At 40.9% G+C, this 22,870-nt stretch overlaps 1 protein-coding gene across 1 annotated transcript in view; it reads right to left on the bottom strand.

Moving 5' to 3' along the window:
- The window catches only part of BLTP1 (bridge-like lipid transfer protein family member 1), a gene marked incomplete in the record, with an annotated part of 561,636 nt that overhangs the window by 101,123 nt on the left and 437,643 nt on the right, over positions 1–22,870 (bottom strand). Inside the window, 7 exon segments of the mRNA XM_073603515.1 lie at positions 3,202–3,443; positions 7,096–7,161; positions 10,943–11,033; positions 12,632–12,741; positions 12,836–12,959; positions 14,225–14,355; positions 14,561–14,758. Of these exon segments, the coding sequence (XP_073459616.1) occupies positions 3,202–3,443; positions 7,096–7,161; positions 10,943–11,033; positions 12,632–12,741; positions 12,836–12,959; positions 14,225–14,355; positions 14,561–14,758 (962 nt within the window).

The raw sequence follows: 22,870 nt of genomic DNA, 5'->3' as shown, positions 1-22,870 counted from the left end.
CAAAGGCCTTAACGGACTCTGAAGACCAACTCTGTGGGTTACCGTCCTTTCTGATCATATCAGTGCAACAAATCTCGGAGGACATTGTTAATAAATTCCTGGAAAACTGCCGGGGTGTTACATAGGCCAAAAGGCATTGCGAGGTACTCATAATGGCCTGTTCTGGTATTAAATGCAGTTTTCCACTCGTCGCCCTCCTTAATGCTTAGGAGATTGTATGCCCCTCTCAAATCAAGCTTCGTGAAAACCGTTGCTCCCCTGAGGCGGTCAAATAACTCTGTAATCAATGGAATCGGATAGGCATTCTTAATCGTGAAACGATTGAGACCCCTATAATCCATACAAGGTCTCAGTTCACCACTCTTCTTCACAAAGAAGAAACCAGCACAAGCAGGAAATGAGGATTTGCGGAGTAAACATCGAGAAAGTGCGTCTGCAACATACTCCTCCATGGCCTTATCCTCCAAGACTGACAAAGGGTAAACCCAGCCATGAGGGGGTATGGCACCAGGTTGAAGGTCAATTGCGCAATCAATTGACCTTAGTAGAGGTAATAGAGGCAAACTACTGGCTTGACCTTTGTCAAAGACAATCGCTAAAATTGCGGTACTCCTCCGGCAGGGAAGAGAATGAAGAGGTGCACAGGACCTTGGCTACCTTCTGGAAGCATGTCTTACTGCATTGTGGCGACCAGGAGAAAACCTCAGCACAGAGCCAATCAAAAGAGGGGTTGTGCCTCTGTAACCAATAACCAGCAGAAACTTAGGTGAGGAAATAACTTGGAATTGGATTTTCTCATGGTGAAGAGCCCCTACAGCCATGGACAACGGAACCATCTCATGAGTCACATGGGCAAGCTGTAGAGGTCTCCCGTCAAGAGCCTCAATGGCAAGTGGAGTGTCACGCAGCTGCAGTGGAATCGAGTACTTCGATACAAAGGCAGCATCAATGAACAGGCATGCAGCCCCAGAGTCAATTAGAGTCTGTATCTCGATGGACGACTCAGCCCAAGAAAGGGTGACCGAAGCCAGGGGCTTATCCTTCTGGATAACTGGGGATGAAATAACGCCACCTAAGGTCTGTCCATGACAGGACCTCAAGGTTCGGGCGTTCACTGGACGGGTAGGACAAGACTTCAAAAAGTGACCTGCCTGGCCACAATAAAGTGCCTCCTCCTAAAGGTTCTCTCATCCGCAGAGAGACGCGTGAAACCCAAGTGCATGGGTTCACCTTCACTGACCAACTCGGTACCAGGAGGCATGGAAGGTGAGGGAGGCACGGGTGGGACTGCAAAGCTTGGAGACAAACGTATAAGAGGCTTCTGCAAGTGCTCCTTAAAAGAGAGTCTTTCTCTGAGTCTGGAGTCAAGGAGGATGGCAAAGGTTTTCAACTTCTCCTGTTTAGTGGGTATATCTCGGGCTTCCTTGATGGTATCCGAGAGACCATGAGAAAAAGCAGCGACGAGGGCCTCATTGTTTTTAAGCAACCTCTGCTGCCAGAGCATGGAATTCAATGGCGTATTCGGCAACAGTTCTCGTACTCTGTTCGATGAACAGGAGGCACTTGGCAGCAGAAGCAGAGTGTGCGGGAATGTCAAATACCCTTTTAAACGAAGCCACAAACTCAAGATAGCTCAAGACAACAGGTTTTTGCATCTCCCATAGAGGGTTTGCCCAAGCCAGGGCTCTCTCAGAAAGCAAAGATATCACAAAACCTACTTTGCTTCTGTCCGTAGGAAAAGCCTGGGGCAGCATCTCAAAGTATATCTCAACCTAGTTGAGAAACCCTCTGCATTGGACTGGATCGCCCCCAAATTGCTGGGGAAGCGGAGCGAAACCAGACATACCTCTTATAGAGCTAATACTCGAGGCGGGTGCCTGCAAAGAGACTGGAGCAGCAGCAGGGACAGCTTGCAACATAGGTTGTACCAGGGCGGCCACAGTGGGAGATTCCAGGTGAGCCGTGCGACTCAGGAGCGTTTGTAACGCCATGGCAAACTGATCCATGCGGTGATCCAGTTCATTCAATCTGGAAAAAAATATTATGAACAAGTGTATTCACTGCATCTTCTGAATTCATGGCCTTCGCCTACTGTCAGAAACCGTGAAATCAGACCGAGACAGAAGTACAGTTAAATCACACTTGTTTAATAATAAAAGTAAAAAAAAAAACAAACGTAGTCAAAACATAGCCAAAGTTCAGTAACTGGAACGGATAGTCAGCCAAGCCAAAAGTCAGGGATCAATGTAGTAGAACAGCAAGCAGGATCTGGAGCCAGAAGGGAAGTCAGCATAGCAAGTCTTTAAACAGGAACGCAGGCGATAGTCTCTGTGATGATGACTAAGGCGAAGGCAGAGATCCACTAGGCTGAATGGCTTAAGTAGGAAGGACTGACAAGCAGGATATCATCAACAGCTGAGTAACTGTGGAGAGATAGGAGCCGGCAATTAGCCGACAGCTCTGAGAAGGAAGGGCTGAGCCCAGCCTGGCAGTCTGGAGCACTGGGCTACCAGGAATAGGACGGGTTGATAGCTGCTTTTTAGTAAAGGAGAAAGATGTTATGGGTGCTCTTTAGTCCCAAGCAGGGAGAAGAATGTGTTCACGTTCAGGAGATTGCATACCACATTCTCAGTTTGGGCTGTGAGGGTGGATTCATAGCTTTTCTCGCAAACAGTGTAAAACAATGACTCACTCATGTTCATGTATTGACAGGATTTAAAATGAATAGGAGTGAATAGGTTTTTGTTTTGCAAGGTTACCCAATCACTAGGTTATATACAAATATCTGTATGTGTAACTCTCTATAAAATTAAAAATATAATTTAGAGCTTCTCTGCCCATTTGCAAAATTGTTGCTTCCTATAAAATTTTTCCTTGAAAATACATAATCAGAGATTTAATTTATTTTGATGTCTGCAGCTGACAAAGATATTCGTCCTTAATCTTTAGTTATTTACTATTTCAAGGGATTCTCGGGTCCCTGATTTGTCTATCAGCTAAAGCGCTCACTTACAAAACTCCATATGCAGGAAAGGTGTTATGTCAAACAGGAGAAAATATGGTTGTCAAAAAGCAAAAGGGCAAAAATCTGTAGCTAACGGGGGAAATATAAAAAAAATGACTTTTTTAGATGTTACTATAAATGAGTCCTACAACTGCTCATTTAGATCAGTAATTAAAATAAAATAGAAGAATACTCACTGAGGTTTCCTGTAAATATATATCTTCTCCCTTTCATGGTCTTCTTCTTTATCAGACTCCTCAGAGGATGAGGAAGACGTGTCTTCTCTCTTTTCTTCAGTCTGGAAAGGAATGCCTGGTGAAAACACTAGTGGGGTGTTTGGGGAACTGAACACGGGATGTGCACCATCACTAATGGATGAATAATGAGATGGACCATCAATGGTAACTGACAACAGATCACCATCTACCTCCTCTGGAAACTGTTTCAGGGGGAAAAGAAAAACAACAAAAAAAAAAAACAAAAACACAAGAGTTATATGCCATTGTTTAGCTCTTATTACCAGGAAAAAAATTGGCAGGTAATTCAAAAACACCGCCAGACTGATAGGTAAAACAGTTCAAAATCCCAAGAATTTCCATAATAAGAGACACAAATGAGCTGGTAAGCAATGGAAGAGATGGGATGGAATAATGTAGTGATCAATAACAGCACACAGGTATGGAGGACACCCAGCCACCAAGAGCAAATAAAAATTTAAGCACTGCAGTTGTAAAGATGGTAGTCTGATTCACCAAGATTTCCTGAAAATCAAAGGTCTATTAGTGAAAGAATCTGTTCATGCAAATATATGTAGCAAATTGTACAGCAACGTCTTTTTACTGCCGGCAATGAGATGCATTTGTTGTTTTATTAATGGACTAAATTTGTTGCCCTTGTATAACTAACCTTATCTGGTTAGGCTCTCTAAAAACCTACGGTGTGTGTTAGAGTTTGACAATGAGCAGTAGGCTTCTCCCATCACAAATGGAAAACAAATTACACATCCCAAATGAACTACAAATTACAAACCTTGATATATAGAACCCTATACCCACAGATGATCCAGAGAAAGGCAAAAAAACCTTAACCGCTTGCCGACTGGCTGCAGTACATATACCACGGCAGGTTGGCTCTACTGCGCGAAATAGCGTACCTGTACGTCAATCTGTGTAATAGCCAGCGGGAGTGCATGCTGATTGGCCACAGGGGGAGCCAATCAGTGATTCCGCCAGACACGATGTTCGCTGGCCACCCGTGATCGCTCCCCAGAGAGACAGGACGGCGGTCTGCCAATGTAAACAAGACAGTTTGCCGTCCTGTCAGGTATGAACAGAGAGATCTAGTGTTACTGCTAAGCAGGAACACGGACCTCACTGTTCATACAGTGACTCATTCCCCCACACAGTAAGCAAGCACCTCCTAGGGACACACTCAACCCTTTGATCGCTCCTGGTGTTAACCCCTTCCCTGCCAATGTCATTATGTACAGTAACGGTGCATATTTTTTGCACTGATCAGTGTAATAATGTCACTGGTACCCAAAAAAGTGTCAAAAGTGTCAGTTAGATGTCCGATTTGTCAACCGCAATGTTGCAGTCCCGTTAAAAATGCTGATCGCCGCCATTGCTAGTAAAAATAAAAACATAAAAATGTCTTTAAAAAAATCCCATATTTTGTAGATGCTATAACTTTTGCGCAAACCAATCAATATAAGCTTATTGGGATTTTTTTTACCAAACATATAAAGCAAAATACATATTGACCTAAATTGATTGATTTATTGGGTATATGTCATAGCAGAAAGTAAAAAATAATGTTTTTTTTTTTTTCAAAATTGTCGGTCTTTTTTAAAAAAAAACGCAGAGGTGATAAATTACCACCAAAAGAAAGCTCTATTTGTGGGGCAAAAAAAGGACAAACATTTTATTTGGGTACAGCGTCACACGGCTGTGCAATTGTCAGTTAAGGTATCGCAGTTCCATATCGCAAAAAATGGCCTGGTCATTAAAGGGGTAAAACCTTCCGGGGCTGAAGTGGTTAAAGCATGGTTTAATTTGTTCCACCAAGGGAAAAAATTCCTTCCCTGATCTGCTAAGGCAACTGGACATTCCCTTGATCAGCAATCTCTAGTGTTATTACTTAAGCTTGCTAGAACTAGTTTCTGAGAGAGACTGTTCAACATTTTCAAAGCTCTTACTGTGGAAAAACCTTCCTGTATGCTGAAGTTAAATCTCTTTTCTTCCAGTCACAAAGAGGGCCCTCTTGTTGTTTTCAATAACCTTAAAGTGAAAATTATATGGACAAGTTTTAATATGGTGACTATATCACCATGTACAATGCAGCTTCTCAAGAGAGAATAAATTCAGTTCAGCTAATCTTTCTTCATAGCTGAGGTACTACATGCCTCTTTTCAATTTGGTTGCCCTTCTCTGTACTCTCACCAGTTCCCAATATGATTTTTGGGAACTGTTGTCTAAAACGAAACTACATATTTGTTCTGCTTTGAATTCGACCTGAAAAATAGCAGCACATTTCCTATGAAGGAAAGGGTTGTACCATCTTAGGTTTCATGTACACGGGACGTTGTTTAACCTCTCCTGAACGATTTAACTTTATAGCTAGAATCCGACGTTTAAAAACGTCTGTTCAGTCGCATTTACATGACGCGTTTGCATTTAGGAGTGTTTTAAAAAAAAATATATATACATTTTTTTTAAATGAAAAACTTCTGTAAACAAAACGCTGCTAAACGTGAGTTACTGCGTTTAGCAGCGTTTGCAAGCTGTTACAGGAATTTTGCGTTTCAAATGCCTTTGTACATCGGTCTTGAATGCATTTTTTTGCGTTCTAAAAAATGCTTATAAACTCAATTGCCTAGAAACGACTATAAATGACCCTGTGCACATGTACTGATAAGATAACAACAGAAGAGAGTTCAGGGGCAGCTGAAAAAAACGCCCAACTGCTCCTAAGCAGCAGTGTACATGAGGCCTAAGGCACTGCTGCCTCTGACTGCTCATGAGATTAGGCAATTTCACTATTGTGCTGCTGAACTGTTCTCCTTGCTAGAGAGCAAGTTGTACTAGAGAACCTGCAGTGCAAAGATCTTCTTGAATTTTCCCCCACCAATCAGCAAATTCTCATCCGTGGGAAGTTCTGATTTGAGGAAGAAAAGCCCTACTTCTACCAAGATGGCTTCCTTCACACAAAATACAGTGTAGAACGAGAAATAGAAGTCAGTAATGGGGAAATGATCAGCTGCAGAAGGCCTTCAGACTGGTAAATAGTCTAGTGCCCCGTTTGCACTATTTGGTCACAGCTACCACAGTTCAGGTTATCTTTAACTTTAATCTGTAAACCCTTTTGCCTTACATTGCCTTTTTTCCCCCCACATTTATATGTAGTACATTCGTTGTTTGGACTAACTGGGAGTAGGTCTATAAAGTAACTTCAAGTGATTGTAAACGCTGAAGTTTTTTTTACCTTCATGCATTCTATGCATGAAGGTAAAAAACCTTCTGTGTGCTGCTCCCCCCCTCAGTCCCTCTCCCCCAATACTCACCTGAGCCCCCTATCGATCCAACGATGTACACAGGAGCCTCGGTTGTCCCAGGTCTCTCTCTCCTCATTGGCTGAGACAGCAGTGGGAGCCAATGAGGAGAGAGGGAGCACACACCAATGTCCCATAGCAAGTGGCTTGCTATTGGGGGCACTGACCAGAGGCGAGGAGCGCTGGTGGGGGACCCGAGAAGCAGAGGATCAGGGCTGCTCTATGCAGAACCACTGCATAGAACAGGTAAGTATGACATGTTTATTATTAAAAAAAAGCAAAACAAAAAAAAAAAACTTTTACTGTCACTTTCATCTATAACCTATATGTCCATGGGGATTTTAGAAGTTCTTACAGACAGATGCATTTGCCCACTGATATTAAAGGAATTCATAAAACAGTGTTACTTAGCATTTGTTTTTGCACCAGCATTAAATAAAACTAATTGATGCACATTTTGCTTACATTTCAGGTGGTAAAGAGTAAAATTAACATTTGCATGAAGTTAGTGTGAAATTAAGAGTTTTTCATTTACAAATACCTTGAAATACCCTTCCTCCAAAGAACTGCGAGATTGACGATTTATCCCTAAAACTGTTTTATTTAACTTCATTTATTGAAAAGGAAAAAAAAATAAAAACACTTGATTTTAGATAACACTCATAAACCAACGGATGTGATACAAAGATAAAGCTTACATTAGGGCATGAAATCATAAATGTATCTTAAAGACTGAGGACACATAGTACGGTGATTTTATCCAGTAAGGTGACTAAAATTCATAATTAAAATAGCAAAAGAACAAAATCAAATGAAAAAGTCTAAGATGTCACCCTAGAACATCAACTTTGTAAATAAAAATGAACTGAAATTAAATAACTTGCCAGAACATAAAAGTTTTTACACAAAAACTTGCTTTTGAAATGGGCGCGCTTTTTATCGAAATACTGGTACTGTAAACGGGATAACATTATAATAATTTTCAGGGTATTCGGAACCTTCCATGTACTTACACGGAGGGGACCCCACCTCCTCCAAATACCTGTTTTTTCACAAGCAAGTGATCTAATCTCCTGCAGACCAATTTAAGACTGTACCCTTTCCATCTGTACACAACAGCACTATATAACCTTTACAGCTTTTGAAAGGTTAAACTTCAGTATCTGAACCAAATATTTAATCCTAAATGTCAACTGCTCACCAAATAACCCCTAAGGACACATAGGATAAATATGAAGCGCTCTAAACATAAATACCACAGTGTTACAATAGTGGTGTGACCCTCTTATTGTGGTCTTAGCACCCTCGTGAAATATAATGTTGCTATCAACCTATAAATTATATAACAAATGACAGTCAAGAAAATGAAGAGAAAATATATATGTGACACTCAAGTGAAAGAATGTGTGCAATCACTTCACTCCATGCTGTGACTTTTCAAAACCTCACATAAAAGTCCATATATTCCAAATAAATCAGCCCAAAAAGAACTGTTGGTGACAAAATATAATTGGTGACGAAATATAAATCAAGTGTCCCAAAAAAAGTTTATAATCTTTGAAGAACACAATTGAGTGTCTCCGTGTGTCTTCCACCTCACCACCGTGTTCAGTGAATCACACCCTCCAGAAATGCACTCACCGATTTATATTGCCAGCACTCTCATGCAAGGCAATAAACGCTTATTTTACCACACTCCACGGTAAATAAATCATTCGATGTCCATGGTGATTGTTATTCAATAGATCCACATGAAAGAAAATATAAAAGTGCTCCAATAGTGTGAACCAGCAAACAAACTTTATTAAAACCACTGCAATCCTCTCATAATACACTCACATTCTTAAAAGATTAAAACAGCAGAAACTGTGTGCAATTCACATCAATCTTCAAACTTTGTGGATAAAACCCAATAACTAGCGGTCACGGTGGACCCGAGGTGTACTACTGCCGAGCTGCAATCTCACCCCTCCCTATATAATCCTCCGCTCCTCCGTGCACTCGAATTTCCTATCCTCCTGTGTGGCTGACAGTGCTATGCGTCACGTATTACAGCCATGCATACGTTTTCGCATATAGAGATGAACTATAGGTCATTGGGGTGGGCTCCCCGACTTGGAAGGAAGTAGGGGGGAGGTGCGGGGTGTATATATATATATATATGTATTTCCTTACTGTTCCTCTCCTTCTAGAGATCTATAAGGGTTCAGGACACAGATTTGAGAGAAGAATTAACTCCAAAGAGTGGGGGAGAGAGGGGACCAATATTGTGGTAGAATCCCTTTAAAAGACTGTACAGTGAAGGCTCTCATTGGAGATGAGTAATACTACTTAATATCTATCTTTGGGTTTAGGAGTTTTGTATTGAGTTCGATCAATTTTATATATATATATGTAAAGACATGTATTTATAAATTCCAGACCCCACAATTTTAATTTTTTAAATAATGTTTTTATATTTCTTTTATATGAAGTGCTTAGGTATGTATCATCATTATGATTATTAATATTTTTATATGATGAAGCAATCATATGTTTAGGGATTTAGATATCCTTATTGGACTTTTTATACATTTTTAGAGTGTTGTATACTTTATAGCCGAAGGGATTATGATTATAAAATGAGGGAGGTTCTCACCATGAATATAGTGTTTTAGTTGATGAACTTGTTAGTATGGATGCTGGTTACTGGGTGGAAGCGCGCAATTTGAATATCACCCTGTGTGTGAAGGGGCTGGTTTCTGTGGATGCTTGTTGTAACCACTAGAGATCAGTGAGAATAGCAGATTGTGACGCTACATTCAGTTAACTACAGTTTATCTATACTGGAGCATATTAATAGGGAGATATGTATGGATCAGCTAATTCTATATATTTTATATATATTTTTTATATTTTTGTGCCCGATCCCGAATGTGATAAGCTCCGTTGATCAGTGTTGAATCAGTATAACGGGGACGCGAGGTGTGCGCAAGCGCAATGCACGGCCTAATGGGCGTCAACCAGGAGCAAATATAAGGGATGAGTGGCAGGAGGCACAGCCAATCCCATGAATAAGTCTACCTATGACGAAACATGGCAAAAAAAAAAAAAATTAAAATAAAAAGGGGGCGTGGCTGTGATACGTGACGCATAGCGCTGTCAGCCACACAGGAGGATAGGAAATTCGAGTGCACGGAGGAGCGGAGGATTATCGAGGAAGGGGTGAGATTGCAGCCCAGCAATAGTACACCTCGGGTCCGCCGTGACCGCTAGTTATTGGGTTTTATCCACAAAGTTTGAAGATCGATGTGAATTGCACACGTTTTCTGCTGTTTTAATCTTTTAAGAATGTGAGTGTATTATGAGAGGATTGCAGTGGTTTTAATAAAATTTGTTTGCTGGTTCACACTATTGGAGCACTTTATATTTTCTTTCATGTGGATCTATTGAATAACAATCACCATGGACATCGAATGATTTATTTACCGTGGAGTGTGGTAAAATAAGCGTTTATTGCCTTGCATGAGAGTGCTGGCAAAATAAATCAGTGAGTGCATTTCTGGAGGGTGTGATTCACTGAACACGGTGGTGAGGTGGAAGACACACGGAGACACTCAATTGTGTTCATCAAAGATTATAAACTTTTTTTGGGACACTTGATTTATATTTCGTCACCAATTATATTTTGTCACCAATAGTTCTTTTTGGGCTGATTTATTTGGAATATATGGACTTTTATGTGAGGTTTTGAAAAGTCACAGCATGGAGTGAAGTGATTGCGCACATTCTTTCACTTGAGTGTCACATATATATTTTCTCTTCATTTTCTTGACTGTCATTTGTTATATAATTTATAGGTTGATAGCAACATTATATTTCACGAGGGTGCTAAGACCACAATAAGAGGGTCACACCACTATTGTAACACTGTGGTATTTATGTTTAGAGTGCCTCATATTTATCCTATGTGTCCTTAGGGGTTATTTGGTGAGCAGTTGACATTTAGGATTAAATATTTGGTTCATGTAGTTATTTTTTAAGGGGCTGCTTAACATTATTCAACATTTTGCTTTAATTGGAGTTTATTTTATTTTTTGCACCAATTAGTAATTTTTGGGATAATTTAGGGTTTATTGGCGCGGTGGAGGTGTTCTCTGTTTGAAGGGCGCTGTATCATCCAGGATATCTGTATAATAAACTTTAGTATCGAAAAGATGGTGTGAGGAGGATAACAGGACTTCACTATTGTTGAAAAAGGGCTGTGGGAGGGAGGGTGTAATTTTTATGAGTAATATGTAAAGTATAGGGAAATACCTAATAACTTTGATCTGTAACCTCCCAACAAATAGAAGAACAAGCTCAGATTCTGGTGAGATGGGCCATTCGAGTTTGACCATTATACTTACACTATCCTGAATGTTGAATGTCACTCTTGGACCTGCAGGAGAAGCAGTTTCAATACGAATTTCAGGAAGCTCTTCACCCTCTACTCTAGAACTAAGCAAGAAAGCAAAAAGATATGATTTCTGTCTCCTGATATAAGGACAGTTAAAAGTACTGCAGTGTAAAGAAAGTAACAGGCTGGACAAAAAACACCAGAAGGGATACACATCAATTTATACGTTTAGTTTGGGTTCTATACACAACATGTCAAACACATACTATGTAGAAGAAAAAAGTTATCAGCATTAACAATGTACTTGTGAGGCACTGCTTCCTATTGTCTATTACAAGTTGATATCTACGTGTTAGTTGGGCAAAAGCTCCATCGTGCCTATTACTGGTTGTGCTTCAAAAATCTTGCTTCTACAAGAAGCAAATTATTGTAGTTATGTCTACAGCAAGGGTCTCCAAACTTTCTAAGAAAATTTACTGTCCTTCAGGCTTAAAGTGGATGTAAACCCTCACATATACCCAGTGAAGTGAACAGCCTCAGATGATACACAGGGATACAACAAATCTCCCTACATTAGTTTTACACGTATATCCGCTGTCTTCAACTTTATATACTGTTTAGAAAGTTCACATCTTGTTAGGAGATTTTCTCTTTCAGTTTAACATGGAGTGTGAAGTCTGGGCATACAGCTAAGACAGCTAATTGGAGGAAAGGCACACACCCCCTCTCCACATAGGCAAAGACTCTCAGAGGTGTTCTGTGACAGAGCAAGCTGCCTGCCAATCTATTTATAGCTCCCCCCCCCCCCCCAACACAAAATGCAGCCTGCTTTTATCTTGTGTTGGAAAATTTGTCAAAAGTCATCAGGCTGATAACAGAAGAACAGAGCAGGAGAAAGCGACAGGACACAGTGCTTTGAAGAGAGATAAAGAAACACTGCAGATATATGTGCCCAGCTCAAATATCATGAATCAGGTAGTGGCCAGTGGGAGTAGACAATGCCCCAGGCATCCATGCCCCAATTATGGTTTTAATAGGAGGAATAGTGCCTCATTGTTGGCATCAATAGGAAAAATAGGAAACCAATGATTGTGTCAGTAGGGGGAACGGTGACGCATCATTGATGTTCATTGGTGGAATAGTGCCCCAAGGGCCAGATAAAAACAAGAAAAAAGCCACATAGCCCCACCCGGGCTGCAGTTTTGAGGCCACTGTCTACACCACTGCATATAACTACCAAGAACACAGAAGACTGCTGATTTTCCTATTTTGCATGATTTAATCCCACACAGGCAAGTACAACAAGTTGTTGCACTAGTATGCACACATTCATTAATGTCAATAAGATGATAAACTGCTGTGCATAAAGGCTTTAATATAGGCACGCATCCAATAATATAAGATAAGCACTATAAGTACTTTAATATAATCCCTATGGTGTGTAGAAGAAAACGTGTACAAAAAGAACAGGGTATATTTATCTCAAAATAGATAATTTGGTATTTTTTTTTTTAAACTTGAGCAGATAAAGACTCACTTTTTCCTTTGATGCATATAAAAAAAAAGAAAAATGGCAACCAAGTGAGTTGTTGGGCACAAGATTGTATACTACTATTTCTTCTGCTACTGTGCACATAATTCTTAACAAAGAGACATTTAATTAATATGTTAATCCTTGAGAGTATAAAGCATCATGTACCTGGCTCTTTCTGTTCGTTTCAGAGGTGGTCTTCCAGAAGCAGTAATACTCTTGGAACGATTGTAGCTTGGTTTATATCCAAGACCCCATTTATCTTTCAATGAGGCTGCCTAGTGAGGAGACAATTACAACAAGTAAAAAGCTTCTTATTTACAACTGAACAATATCTTATTATATACATGAAAATGCTCTTTAGCAACCTACCCTCATGCTAGATCTGCGCAGCTTCTTTCGAACATCTCTACGGATGTCATTTACTGCCACTGACTCCAAGTGTTGATAGCGCTGAATTTCCTGGTTTATGGTTCCTTCACTTGCCCCAAGTTTTCTTACAAAAAAATAACATGCATAATTAGTTTCAATGTCAATATATAATGCATTATTTTCAATATGATATTAACCCATTATGTCTAAAATGCTCTTTCATATTGTTTTGACAAAACTTTTTGCATAACTCACGTTGCTTTACACACACTGCAACTCAAGCTTGCCAGAAATCTTAAAATCACTTCTAAACATGAAAATGAATATAAAGTGCTGCATATCATCTGAGTGGGGTTGAACGGTAGATATTAAAAAAGAATAAGGATCTCAGCATATATGCAGGTGTGCATTGCTTTTCATCTAAGAGCATTACAACACCAAATTACACGCAATTATTTGCGATGATCGTATAGCACTGACATACTCGTTTACACTTTCACCGTTGGATCAGTGTTTGGCCCTATGGAGCTTATGATCTGATGTTTCAACAGCAGCTCCATGGTACAAGCAAGAACACTTCACAGCCTGGGGTCAAATTACATGGTTATTCTGTTTGAAAAAAGACACAAGTCCATCTAGTTCGACCAACAAAGAAAAAAAAAATCATTTGTTTTGGATTGTGGGAACACACTAGAGCAGTGGCAGGAGTCTCATGTAAATATGAGAAAATACATACAACAACATACAAGCTAGAGGACTTAAAGTGGAAGTTCACCCTAAAACTAAAATCTCTAAATTACTTGCATCCATAATCGAAGACTAACTGATCTAACCCTGTAAAGTAAAAATCGCTATACATACCTTTTCTGAAACCAGTGCAGTCTCCAGCAGCGGAAGCTCTGTGCAGGAGACAGCCGACAACGGCTGGGAAATGCCTGGGAAGGGACGTCACCCATATAGTTACTATGGGGCTTCCGTTGTCAGCTGCCTCTTCTGCACCCATCTACTTAGAGAAGCCACCACTGATAGCTCAGTGTGGGACCAGACTGGACCGGAGCGGCTTCAGAAAAGGTATGTATAGTGATTTCTTCTTTACAGGGCTAGATAAGTTAGTCTTAGATTGTGGATGCAAGTAGATTTTGAAAATTTAGTTTTAGCCTGAACTTCTACTTTAACATGCTTTGAGCGCATGTTCTTCAAGCTGTAACCATTGACTTATTGTACATACTACCCAGTTCCTGTGCATACCATAGGACATAACACACATGTGCAACAGTCACAGCAATAGCTAGGGAATAACTAAAGAACTTCAGGAATCTGCTTTTGCATGAACACATTTGATATATTTTTCAGATCTACCAAAACTTTATTCCTGTAAAAGTTGCTTACTTGAGATCATCAATAACTTTGGCTTGTTCATTGAGTTCTCGTATATCAACCAAGCGTTTCACAAATTTCCTTCCTCTTGGATCAACACTCTGGCTTCCAAGCTGCCCAGGTCGTCTATGGTCAACAGTATCCTAGGAAAATATAATTTGTTACATACCAATATTTCATAACACGAGGCTATATTAACTCCATCAACTGCAACCAATCTCCCTGTGAGTTAGGCATGCAATAATCATAGATTTAGTACAGATTTCATTTCTTTTACAATTCACCCAATTAAATGATGTGGGTTGATTGGAAGATCATTTTTATTGTACTTTTTTTTTTTTTACATACATTTGCCCATGAGCGAGACCTGCTTGCGCTTGTGTGTATACTGACAGGACCGGAGTCAGATATTTCTGAACCAGAGAGATAATCTGCAGGGACTGAGTAACGTTGATGTTTGTGGTTCAGGCCAAGTAGGTGATTTACAAGTCGCTGACCAAGGGTAAGCTTGTGGCTTTCTCCATTTATAAAAACTGCTTCTGAATTCTGGACAGTAAACATTATGGTTAGTTCTCCGACAATCCAGTAATATACTAAATTGATGAAGCAACTACCTTGCAAAGTTTAGAAGAAAGTAACGAAGGAAAATGAGCAAAGATAAACATTATGAAAGGAGAGCATAGTACTCTAAACCAGTGGTCATCAACCCTGTCCTCAGGGCCCACTAACAGGCCAGGTTTGCAAGATAACTGAAATACATCACAGGTGATATCATTTGCTGCTCAGTGATTGCAGTATTCTAGCCTGCATCTCCCCAAGGTAATACATGAAACCTGGCCTGTTAGAGGGCCCCGAGGACAGGGTTGATGACCACTGCTCTAAACCAAAGGCTTTAGTGGCTCTCCTAAGAGCGACATTTCGGTCACACAACAGTAAGTATACCTCTTGGCTTACGCACAAAAAAAACCTCTAGCTAATGATCTCTTCCATATTTCTAAAACCTGTAATGAGCACCTGATCATGACTGGCAACAACAATGGGTGTATAAAAAAGTATACTAATTAGCTTAGTGAAAGTGAATCTACATTCATTCTGTGCGAATAGAGCAAAAAAGCAAATGTTATGAAGCTAGTTCCTGTACTGTTAAAATTGAAAATATTGCATTTGGCCACTAGGTGGCATCAAGCATCATTGGAAATTCCTATAATTCTTAGCACCATCTAATGGCCAAATGTAGTATTATCTGTTTTAAATCACTGAAAGACTTTTGCCCAGAACAGGAAATAGCATTTGTTTTTTACTTCAATATAAGAAGCCCTTCGCCGCAACTTCTTGACAGAACTGATTGGGGACCATGTCCCTGATACATAGAGTAAAAGATAGGTTCCTCGGTTTGGGACTTTAAACTGGCCACAAACAGTTTTATAGAAAAAGTATATAAATTTATCGCACATTGATGCCAATCACAATATAATAATGGGAATAAAAGAAACAAACACATATATTGGGAACAGAAATGGAAATGGTGAAAGCCCAGAACTTGTCAGACAGAAAGACAACGGCCAAGGCGTTTCGAAAAAACAAAATGCAGATCTTCTTCAGGGACAAAGGGCTTGCGGGTTCCAAATCTGTAGCTTATATCTATGATAACAGAATACATATCATCAGAGGTATATATGGATGCACAATATGCATGAAAACATATACATACATTTTAAAGCTAAAGCAATAAAAATACAGCTGAGCATACTGACCCCAAATGTTAATGCTCCACCCGTACAGAAAGAAATCATAACTCAAAAATGAAAAGAGGGCAGCGCACAGGCATCAGACCAGGGAGATGACAACAGCCAATGATCCACATAGGACAAAGTAGTCCCACTACACAGTTTATGATATATCTCTATAAATAAATAGACCAACCAATTAGTTTGGATAGAATATCCAGAACTTTTGTACACAAAGTAATGTTCATAAACAATAAATGAACAGACGCTAGATATCCAACAACCACAAACACATACCTATATTGACCGTGAATTTAGAGAAGAAATATAATACTTCTTCCCCCTAAACACGCATCCGGTTGATAGGGAGTGGAGTCTGGGTCTTGGATCCAACCGTCCAGATCATCATAGGTTAGAAATGGTTATACAAATCAACCTGATAGCTGGACAGGCCTTACTGATCTAGAAAGTAGCTACAGAGGAAGATTGTTAGCTAGATATATTGTGCCAGATGGCGCCATTAAACTTGCCCTACAAGTTGAATAAATCAAAATGGCAAGCCAAGTTGCCTAAACCTCACAAAGGGCTTACCTTATGGCTGGGATGGAATAGTGTGGCTGTTTGTGTCTTCCAGGTTGAAGAGGGGCTAACTGGAGGGACTAAGCACTGTATATATGTGGTAAAAGGTAATGAATAATTGCAGACACCTGGGTCATAATTATCTGACCCCATAGCGTCCTGCACTACCCAGACCAGACCCTCCAGGTGTGCCTCGTATGTAGATTAGCACACTCTGAATGGCGCCTCGCTCTGACGCCATCAAATGGCGCCAGAATGAGTGCCAGATCACATGCTAAATCGTCGGCTAGGAAGTGAACTATAATTTGTATATAAGGGGTGCTATAACAACCGGAGGGGGTGGAAACGTGACCACATGGCGCCGTGCAGTACAATGGCGCAACGTCACACATCCTCCGCTGATGAGTACAAGTGAAAGGCTAGCTTATCCCTCTGCATTTTTTATCCTTTTTGATCAAAATCTGTTGATTAAAGTTATCCAGGTGCTCAGCTAGCTCTTTGTCTAGCTGAGCATATGCAGAGTGCTCTCTATGTTGGGATAAGCTAGCCTTTCAGGAGATCAAAGCTTATAATTGGAGTCCTGTACATCAGGTCAAAAAGAACTTTCAGCCAAATCATTCTATACGATCTAAAAATGTGGATTCTCATTTTTCAGATGTTTCATCTTTGTCATCCATGTCTATCTCCTACAACTCTTCTAGGATCAAGAAATCCAATAAAACTAAAAGAAATTCGCAAGGGGGTGGCTCTCAAGAGAAATCTTCCAAAAAACTAATCACAGAGCCAGGACGTACTGGTGACTCTAATGCCGTGTACACACGGGCGGACTTTTCGACATCAAAAGGTCTGACGTCCTTTCCGACGGACTTTCAACGGACTTTTGACGGACTTTTGAACGAACAGACGGAGTTTCCTACACATGATCACACCAAAGTCCGACGGATTCGTACGTGATGACATACAACCGGACTAAAACAAGGAAGTTCATAGCCAGTAGCCAATAGCTGCCCTAGCGTCGGTTTTCGTCCGTCGGACTAGCATACAGACGAACAGATATTTCAACCGGACTCGAATCCGTCGGAAAGATTTGAAACATGTTTTAAATCTAAAGTCCGTCTGATTTTCAACCAAAAAAGTCCGCTGCGGGTCCGATGAAGCCCACACACGGTCGGCTTGTCCGACGGATTCGTTCCGTCGGACCAGTCTGGTCGAAAAGTCCACCCGTGTGTACACGGCATTAATAATCATGTGGTGTAAGGCAACTCTGTGGGTGATGGTGCTTTTTCCTCTACTTCCTACATGATGCATCCCGTGCCACTACCCCTACAGGTATTCCAAATATTTCACGTAAATTGTCCTTACCCTCCACTTCCATTCAGGGGATTTTTTTAGCTCCAGGGCAGGAACAGGTTCCAACTCCCCCACTAAGCAGAGTTCCAATATAAACTCAAGAGCCTTGCCGCTAAAGCAACAGGACTCTTAACGTTGTTAATTTATCCAAATATCCTCTCACTGACATAGAGACAAACATTCTGAGTAGGGGCTTGAGCTTCTGTCCCAATGCTGATATAGACAAGTTTGAGGAGATTAAGGACATCCAACTGTTTGCCAGAAAAAATATTCTTAAACAGCTGTATGATTAAAATAGAAAAGAAGGAACACAACTAAGACCTCAGGAAATTAAAGCTATAGATAACCTTATCTCTCTACTTGAGGAAAATGATCCCCATCCGGATCTTATTGATAGGATAGATATAGAACATCTGTTACAGAAACTAGATCAGCCATCATCGTCTACCCCTCAAAATATGTCTGTTAAAAACAAACAGAAGTCTGACAGGTTTCCAGCACTTGGCCTTAATGCCAATGTTCTGGCATTTGTTAGACTGACCACCAACGAAATAACAAACCTAAAAATCAAACGTGAGATCGTTCCCAATCTTTCGATTGAGGAACAAGATGTATTACATGATCTTTCCACGAATTCAATGATCACTGTGAAGCCCTCCGACAAGGGGGGCAACATAGTGATCATGGATAACGATCAGTACATTCAGATCTGTATGAAAATACAAAATAAATCCTGGTACGCACGTGCTACTTCAACTAAAGTTGATAAGTTCCAAAAGGAATTTTATCAGCTTGTTGATTCAAAGTTTTACCACAACCTCTTATCTAAGGACGAGTGGGAATTTGTTTGCATTCCCTTCCCCCGCACACCCACCTTTTATTCACTTCCCAAATTGCACAAAAGTCTGTCACATCCATCAGGGTGCCCCATTATCTCCGGCAATGGCTCTCTGACTGAGAATCTTAGCAAACTCATTGATGGCTACCAGCGACCTCATGTCTTGGGCATTCCGAGATACATCAAAGACACAATTCATTTACGCCAGCATATAGATGGACTTCAGATTCCATACGATTCGATTCTGGTAGCCATCGATGTAGAAGCTTTGTACAGCTCAATCCCACATGACAAGGGATTGGTCTGTATCAGAAGAATCCTTTCTGAAAAAAGCAGATTTGAACGCAAGTTCAATGACTTTCTCATTGGGGCCTTGGAATTCATCTTGTGCCAGAATTATTTCGTTTTCAATGGTTCCCACCACCTCCAGGTACAGGGCGTGGCTATGAGCACTTGTTGTGCCCCATCCTACGCCAATCTATACCTGGGGGAGTGGGAACGGATGATCAATACATCGGACGATCTAGCTCCCTTTTTGGGCCATGTTCTATTGTGGTCCCGATATATTGACCACATCTTGCTTTCTTGCTTGTTTAGCGTGGCCCTGATGAGATGTGGCAGACTTTTGTGCAATACCTTAATATCAACGCCTTTAACATCACCTTCACCATGTCATCTAACAATAATATAATCAAATTCTTGGATATACATATACACAAGGATGAAAATGGGCTGCTATCCAGCAGCTTATATAGGAAACCGACGGCTGGTAATGGCATTCTTCATGCCACCAGCTTTCACCCAGATAATCTCATCAAATTGTTCCCTTTCGGTCAATATTTGCGCATCAGGCACAATTGCTCGGATGAGGTCAGTTTTTTGGAGGGAAGTAGACGAATTGAGGCTCAGACTCCGTGCTCGTGGGTACTCCCAGAAATGCCTTAAGAAGGTTTTTAAAAAAGCAAACTCTAAAACTAGGCAGGCACTATTGTATGGAACAAGGACTCGCAGGGCTGATGGTGACCAGTTACGGATCATTACTTGGTTTTCGAACCAACAAGAACAGTTCAAAGACATCATGCAGAAATACTGGCATGTTCTGGCACTGGATCCCACAGTTGGACCATTAGTGCCAGAACGCCCAACATTTACTTTCCGCAAAGTTTGGTCTCTGCGTTATAAGTTGGTATCCAGTGAGTTTAAGGGGGGTCCTAAGGACCCATGCAACAAGTTGGGCACTTTTAAATGTGGCTGTTGTGGCTTTTGCCAATACATGGATGTTACTACTCATAAAATCCTTCCAAACAAATTTACTTCAAAGCATTTTGCGAACTGTAAGACATACGGGGTTGTGTACCTCCTACAGTGTGAATGTACCTGCTTCTATGTAGGTAAAACTAAGACTGAATTTTGGCATAGAGCATATCATCACATTTTAAGTATGCAATCTTGTAACCCGGACTTACCATGTCCTGTATTTCCATGGTGGAATTTTTCCACGCATTAAATTTTTAATATTGGATAGGGTGCACCCTGGAATCAGAGGGGGCGACTGGAACAAAATTCTGCTACAAAAGGGAACAGCGATGGATATACAAGTTGAATACATCATCTTTCCCTGGACTCAATGAGACAATTTCCTTCAAGACTTTTTTGGAGGGTTTCGTCTCTGGGGGTCCAGAACACCATTAATTTTTGGTGGTGTATGAATGGTGGCCCGTTCCCCTCATGTTCCAGGGTCCTAACTAGCCGTGTCATATGTCTGACAAATTGTGTCAGCATGCTGCTTTGGGTTTGATCTTGATTCCATGCATGGTGTCCCGAATTTGCCTTGCTCAAGTGTAGGGCATGATAAATATATCATACCTGTACCCAGCATGCTCATATACATTGTGTTAATGTATGGGATAGAGTGTTACCCACTTTACTGGCTGTATTGGCTGTCTGGACATATGGTCCACAGTTTCTTTTTGACTTTAGTGTTAGGAATGATCTCGTGTCCTCCTGAATCTATTTTTCTTTTCTCTTTTTTCCATTTTTCTTTTGCTTTCCCAGTATTTTTGGTTCCATCACAGCTGCGCACACCACTAGTAGGGGCTTGACCAGCCTTGACCTGATTATAGATGTCTGAGTCAATCTCTGTAACCTTGAGATTCTGTTCTGGGTGCCTATATTTATCTGTTTGTTTTTTGTTGCTATGTCTCTGGGTCCCCTGGCTGGTATGGTGCTGTGTAATGCACAGATTGCCAGCTCTCTTAGTGGCGGAGGATATACGGGGTTGCACTGTCTTACCGGGAAGCGCTATGTCATGACAACACCTCTGGCTCCACTGTTTGCTATCGATCCATCTAAGATACAAACTACCCAACAGCGGAGGACGTGTGACGTTGCGCCGTCATACTGCACGGCGCCATGTGTTTACGTCACCTTTCCACCCATCTGGTTGTTATAGCGCCCCTTATCTACAAATTATAGTTCACTTCCTAACCGACGATTTAGCATGTGATCTGGCACTCGCTCTGTCGTCATTTGATGACGTCAGAGCGAGGTGTCATTCACAGTGTGCTAATCTACATACGAGGCACACCTGGAGTGTCTGGTCTGGGTAGTGCAGACAATATGGGGTCAGGTAATTATGACCCAGGTGTCTGCAATTATTCATTACCTTTCACCACATATATAAAGAGCTTAGTCCCTCCAGTTAGCCCCTCTTCCACCTGGCAGACACAAACAGCCACACTATTCCATCCCAGCCATAAGGTAAGCCCTTTGTAGGGCACTGTACCGCAAGTTTAATGGCGCCATCTGGTACAATATATCTAGCTAACAATCTTCCTCTATGGTTACTTTCTAGATCAATAAGGCCTGTCCAGCTATCAGGTTGACTTGTATAACCATTTCTAACCTATGATGATCTGGATGTCTGGATCCAAGACCCAGACTCCACTCCCTATCAACTGGATTCGTGTTTAGGAAGAAGTAGTATTATATTTCTCCTCTAAATTCACGGTTAATAAAGGTATGTGTTTGTGGTTGTTGGATCTCTAGCGTCTGTTCATTTATTGTTTATGAACATTACTTTGTGTACAAAAAGTTCTGGATATTCTATCCAAACTAATTGGTTGGTCTATTTATTTATAGAGATATACCATCAACTGTGTAGTGGGACTACTTCGTCCTATGTGGATCATTGGCTGTCATCTCCCTGGTCTGATGCCTGTGCGCTGCCCTGACGGACATAGCTCCTTTTTCATTTTTGAGTTATGATTTCTTTCTGCACGGGTGGAGCATTAACATTTATGGTCAGTATACTCAGCTGTGTTTTTATTGCTTTAGCTTTATGTCAGGTCACCAGGTGACAGATGTCCAAGTGACAGATGCACCCTGTGGGGGCCTGGAGTGTACCGCAAGGCAGTGGACACTGCGAATGACTGCTGTGGATGGAGTCCTGGGTGGTTCAGGAAAGCAGGTACTCTGGAGCACCAGATCACACTGGGAGCTAGAGCATGAGATTTCCCAGGATGCAGAATCTAAGAGCTAGCGGGTGCTCACCAGGGTCCCTAAACTACAAACCTTGCTAAAAGGCATACATTGGGATAAAATATTAGGAACAAAGAATACGGAGGAGAGATGGGTTTGCTTTAAGAGCATATTAAATAAGGGCATTAGCCAATGTATCCCATTGGGTAATAAATTTAAAAGAGCGAACAAAAGTCCTGGATGGCTTAACTCCAATGTAAAAATGCATATAAAAGCAAAGGAGAAGGCCTTCATAAAATACAAGGTTGAAGGATCATCCTCAGCATTCAGTCTTTATAAAGAATGCAACAAAAAATGTAAGGGTGCAATTAGGACGGCTAAGATAGAAAATGAAAGACACATAGCGGAGGAGAGCAAAAAAAAATCCCAAGAAATTCTTTAAGAATGTAAACAGTAAAAAAGGGAGGACAGACCATATTGGCCCCATAAAGAATGAGGAAGGACATCTGGTTACAAAGGATGGGGAGATGGCGAAGGTATTGAATTTATTCTTCTCCTCAGTCTTCACGAGTGAATTGGGGGGCTTCAGTAACCAAAACTGCAGTGTTTATCCTCATGACACAACACAGGAAGCACCTCCATGGTTAACAGAGGACAGAATTAAAATTAGACTTGAGAAACCTA

This window comes from Aquarana catesbeiana, linkage group LG01 (genome assembly GCF_042186555.1).
Source record: "Aquarana catesbeiana isolate 2022-GZ linkage group LG01, ASM4218655v1, whole genome shotgun sequence".
In the NCBI taxonomy this organism is placed as follows: Eukaryota; Metazoa; Chordata; class Amphibia; order Anura; family Ranidae; genus Aquarana; species Aquarana catesbeiana.
Note: the sequence above shows the minus strand (reverse complement) of the source record. Positions and strands in the feature narration are given on the sequence as shown.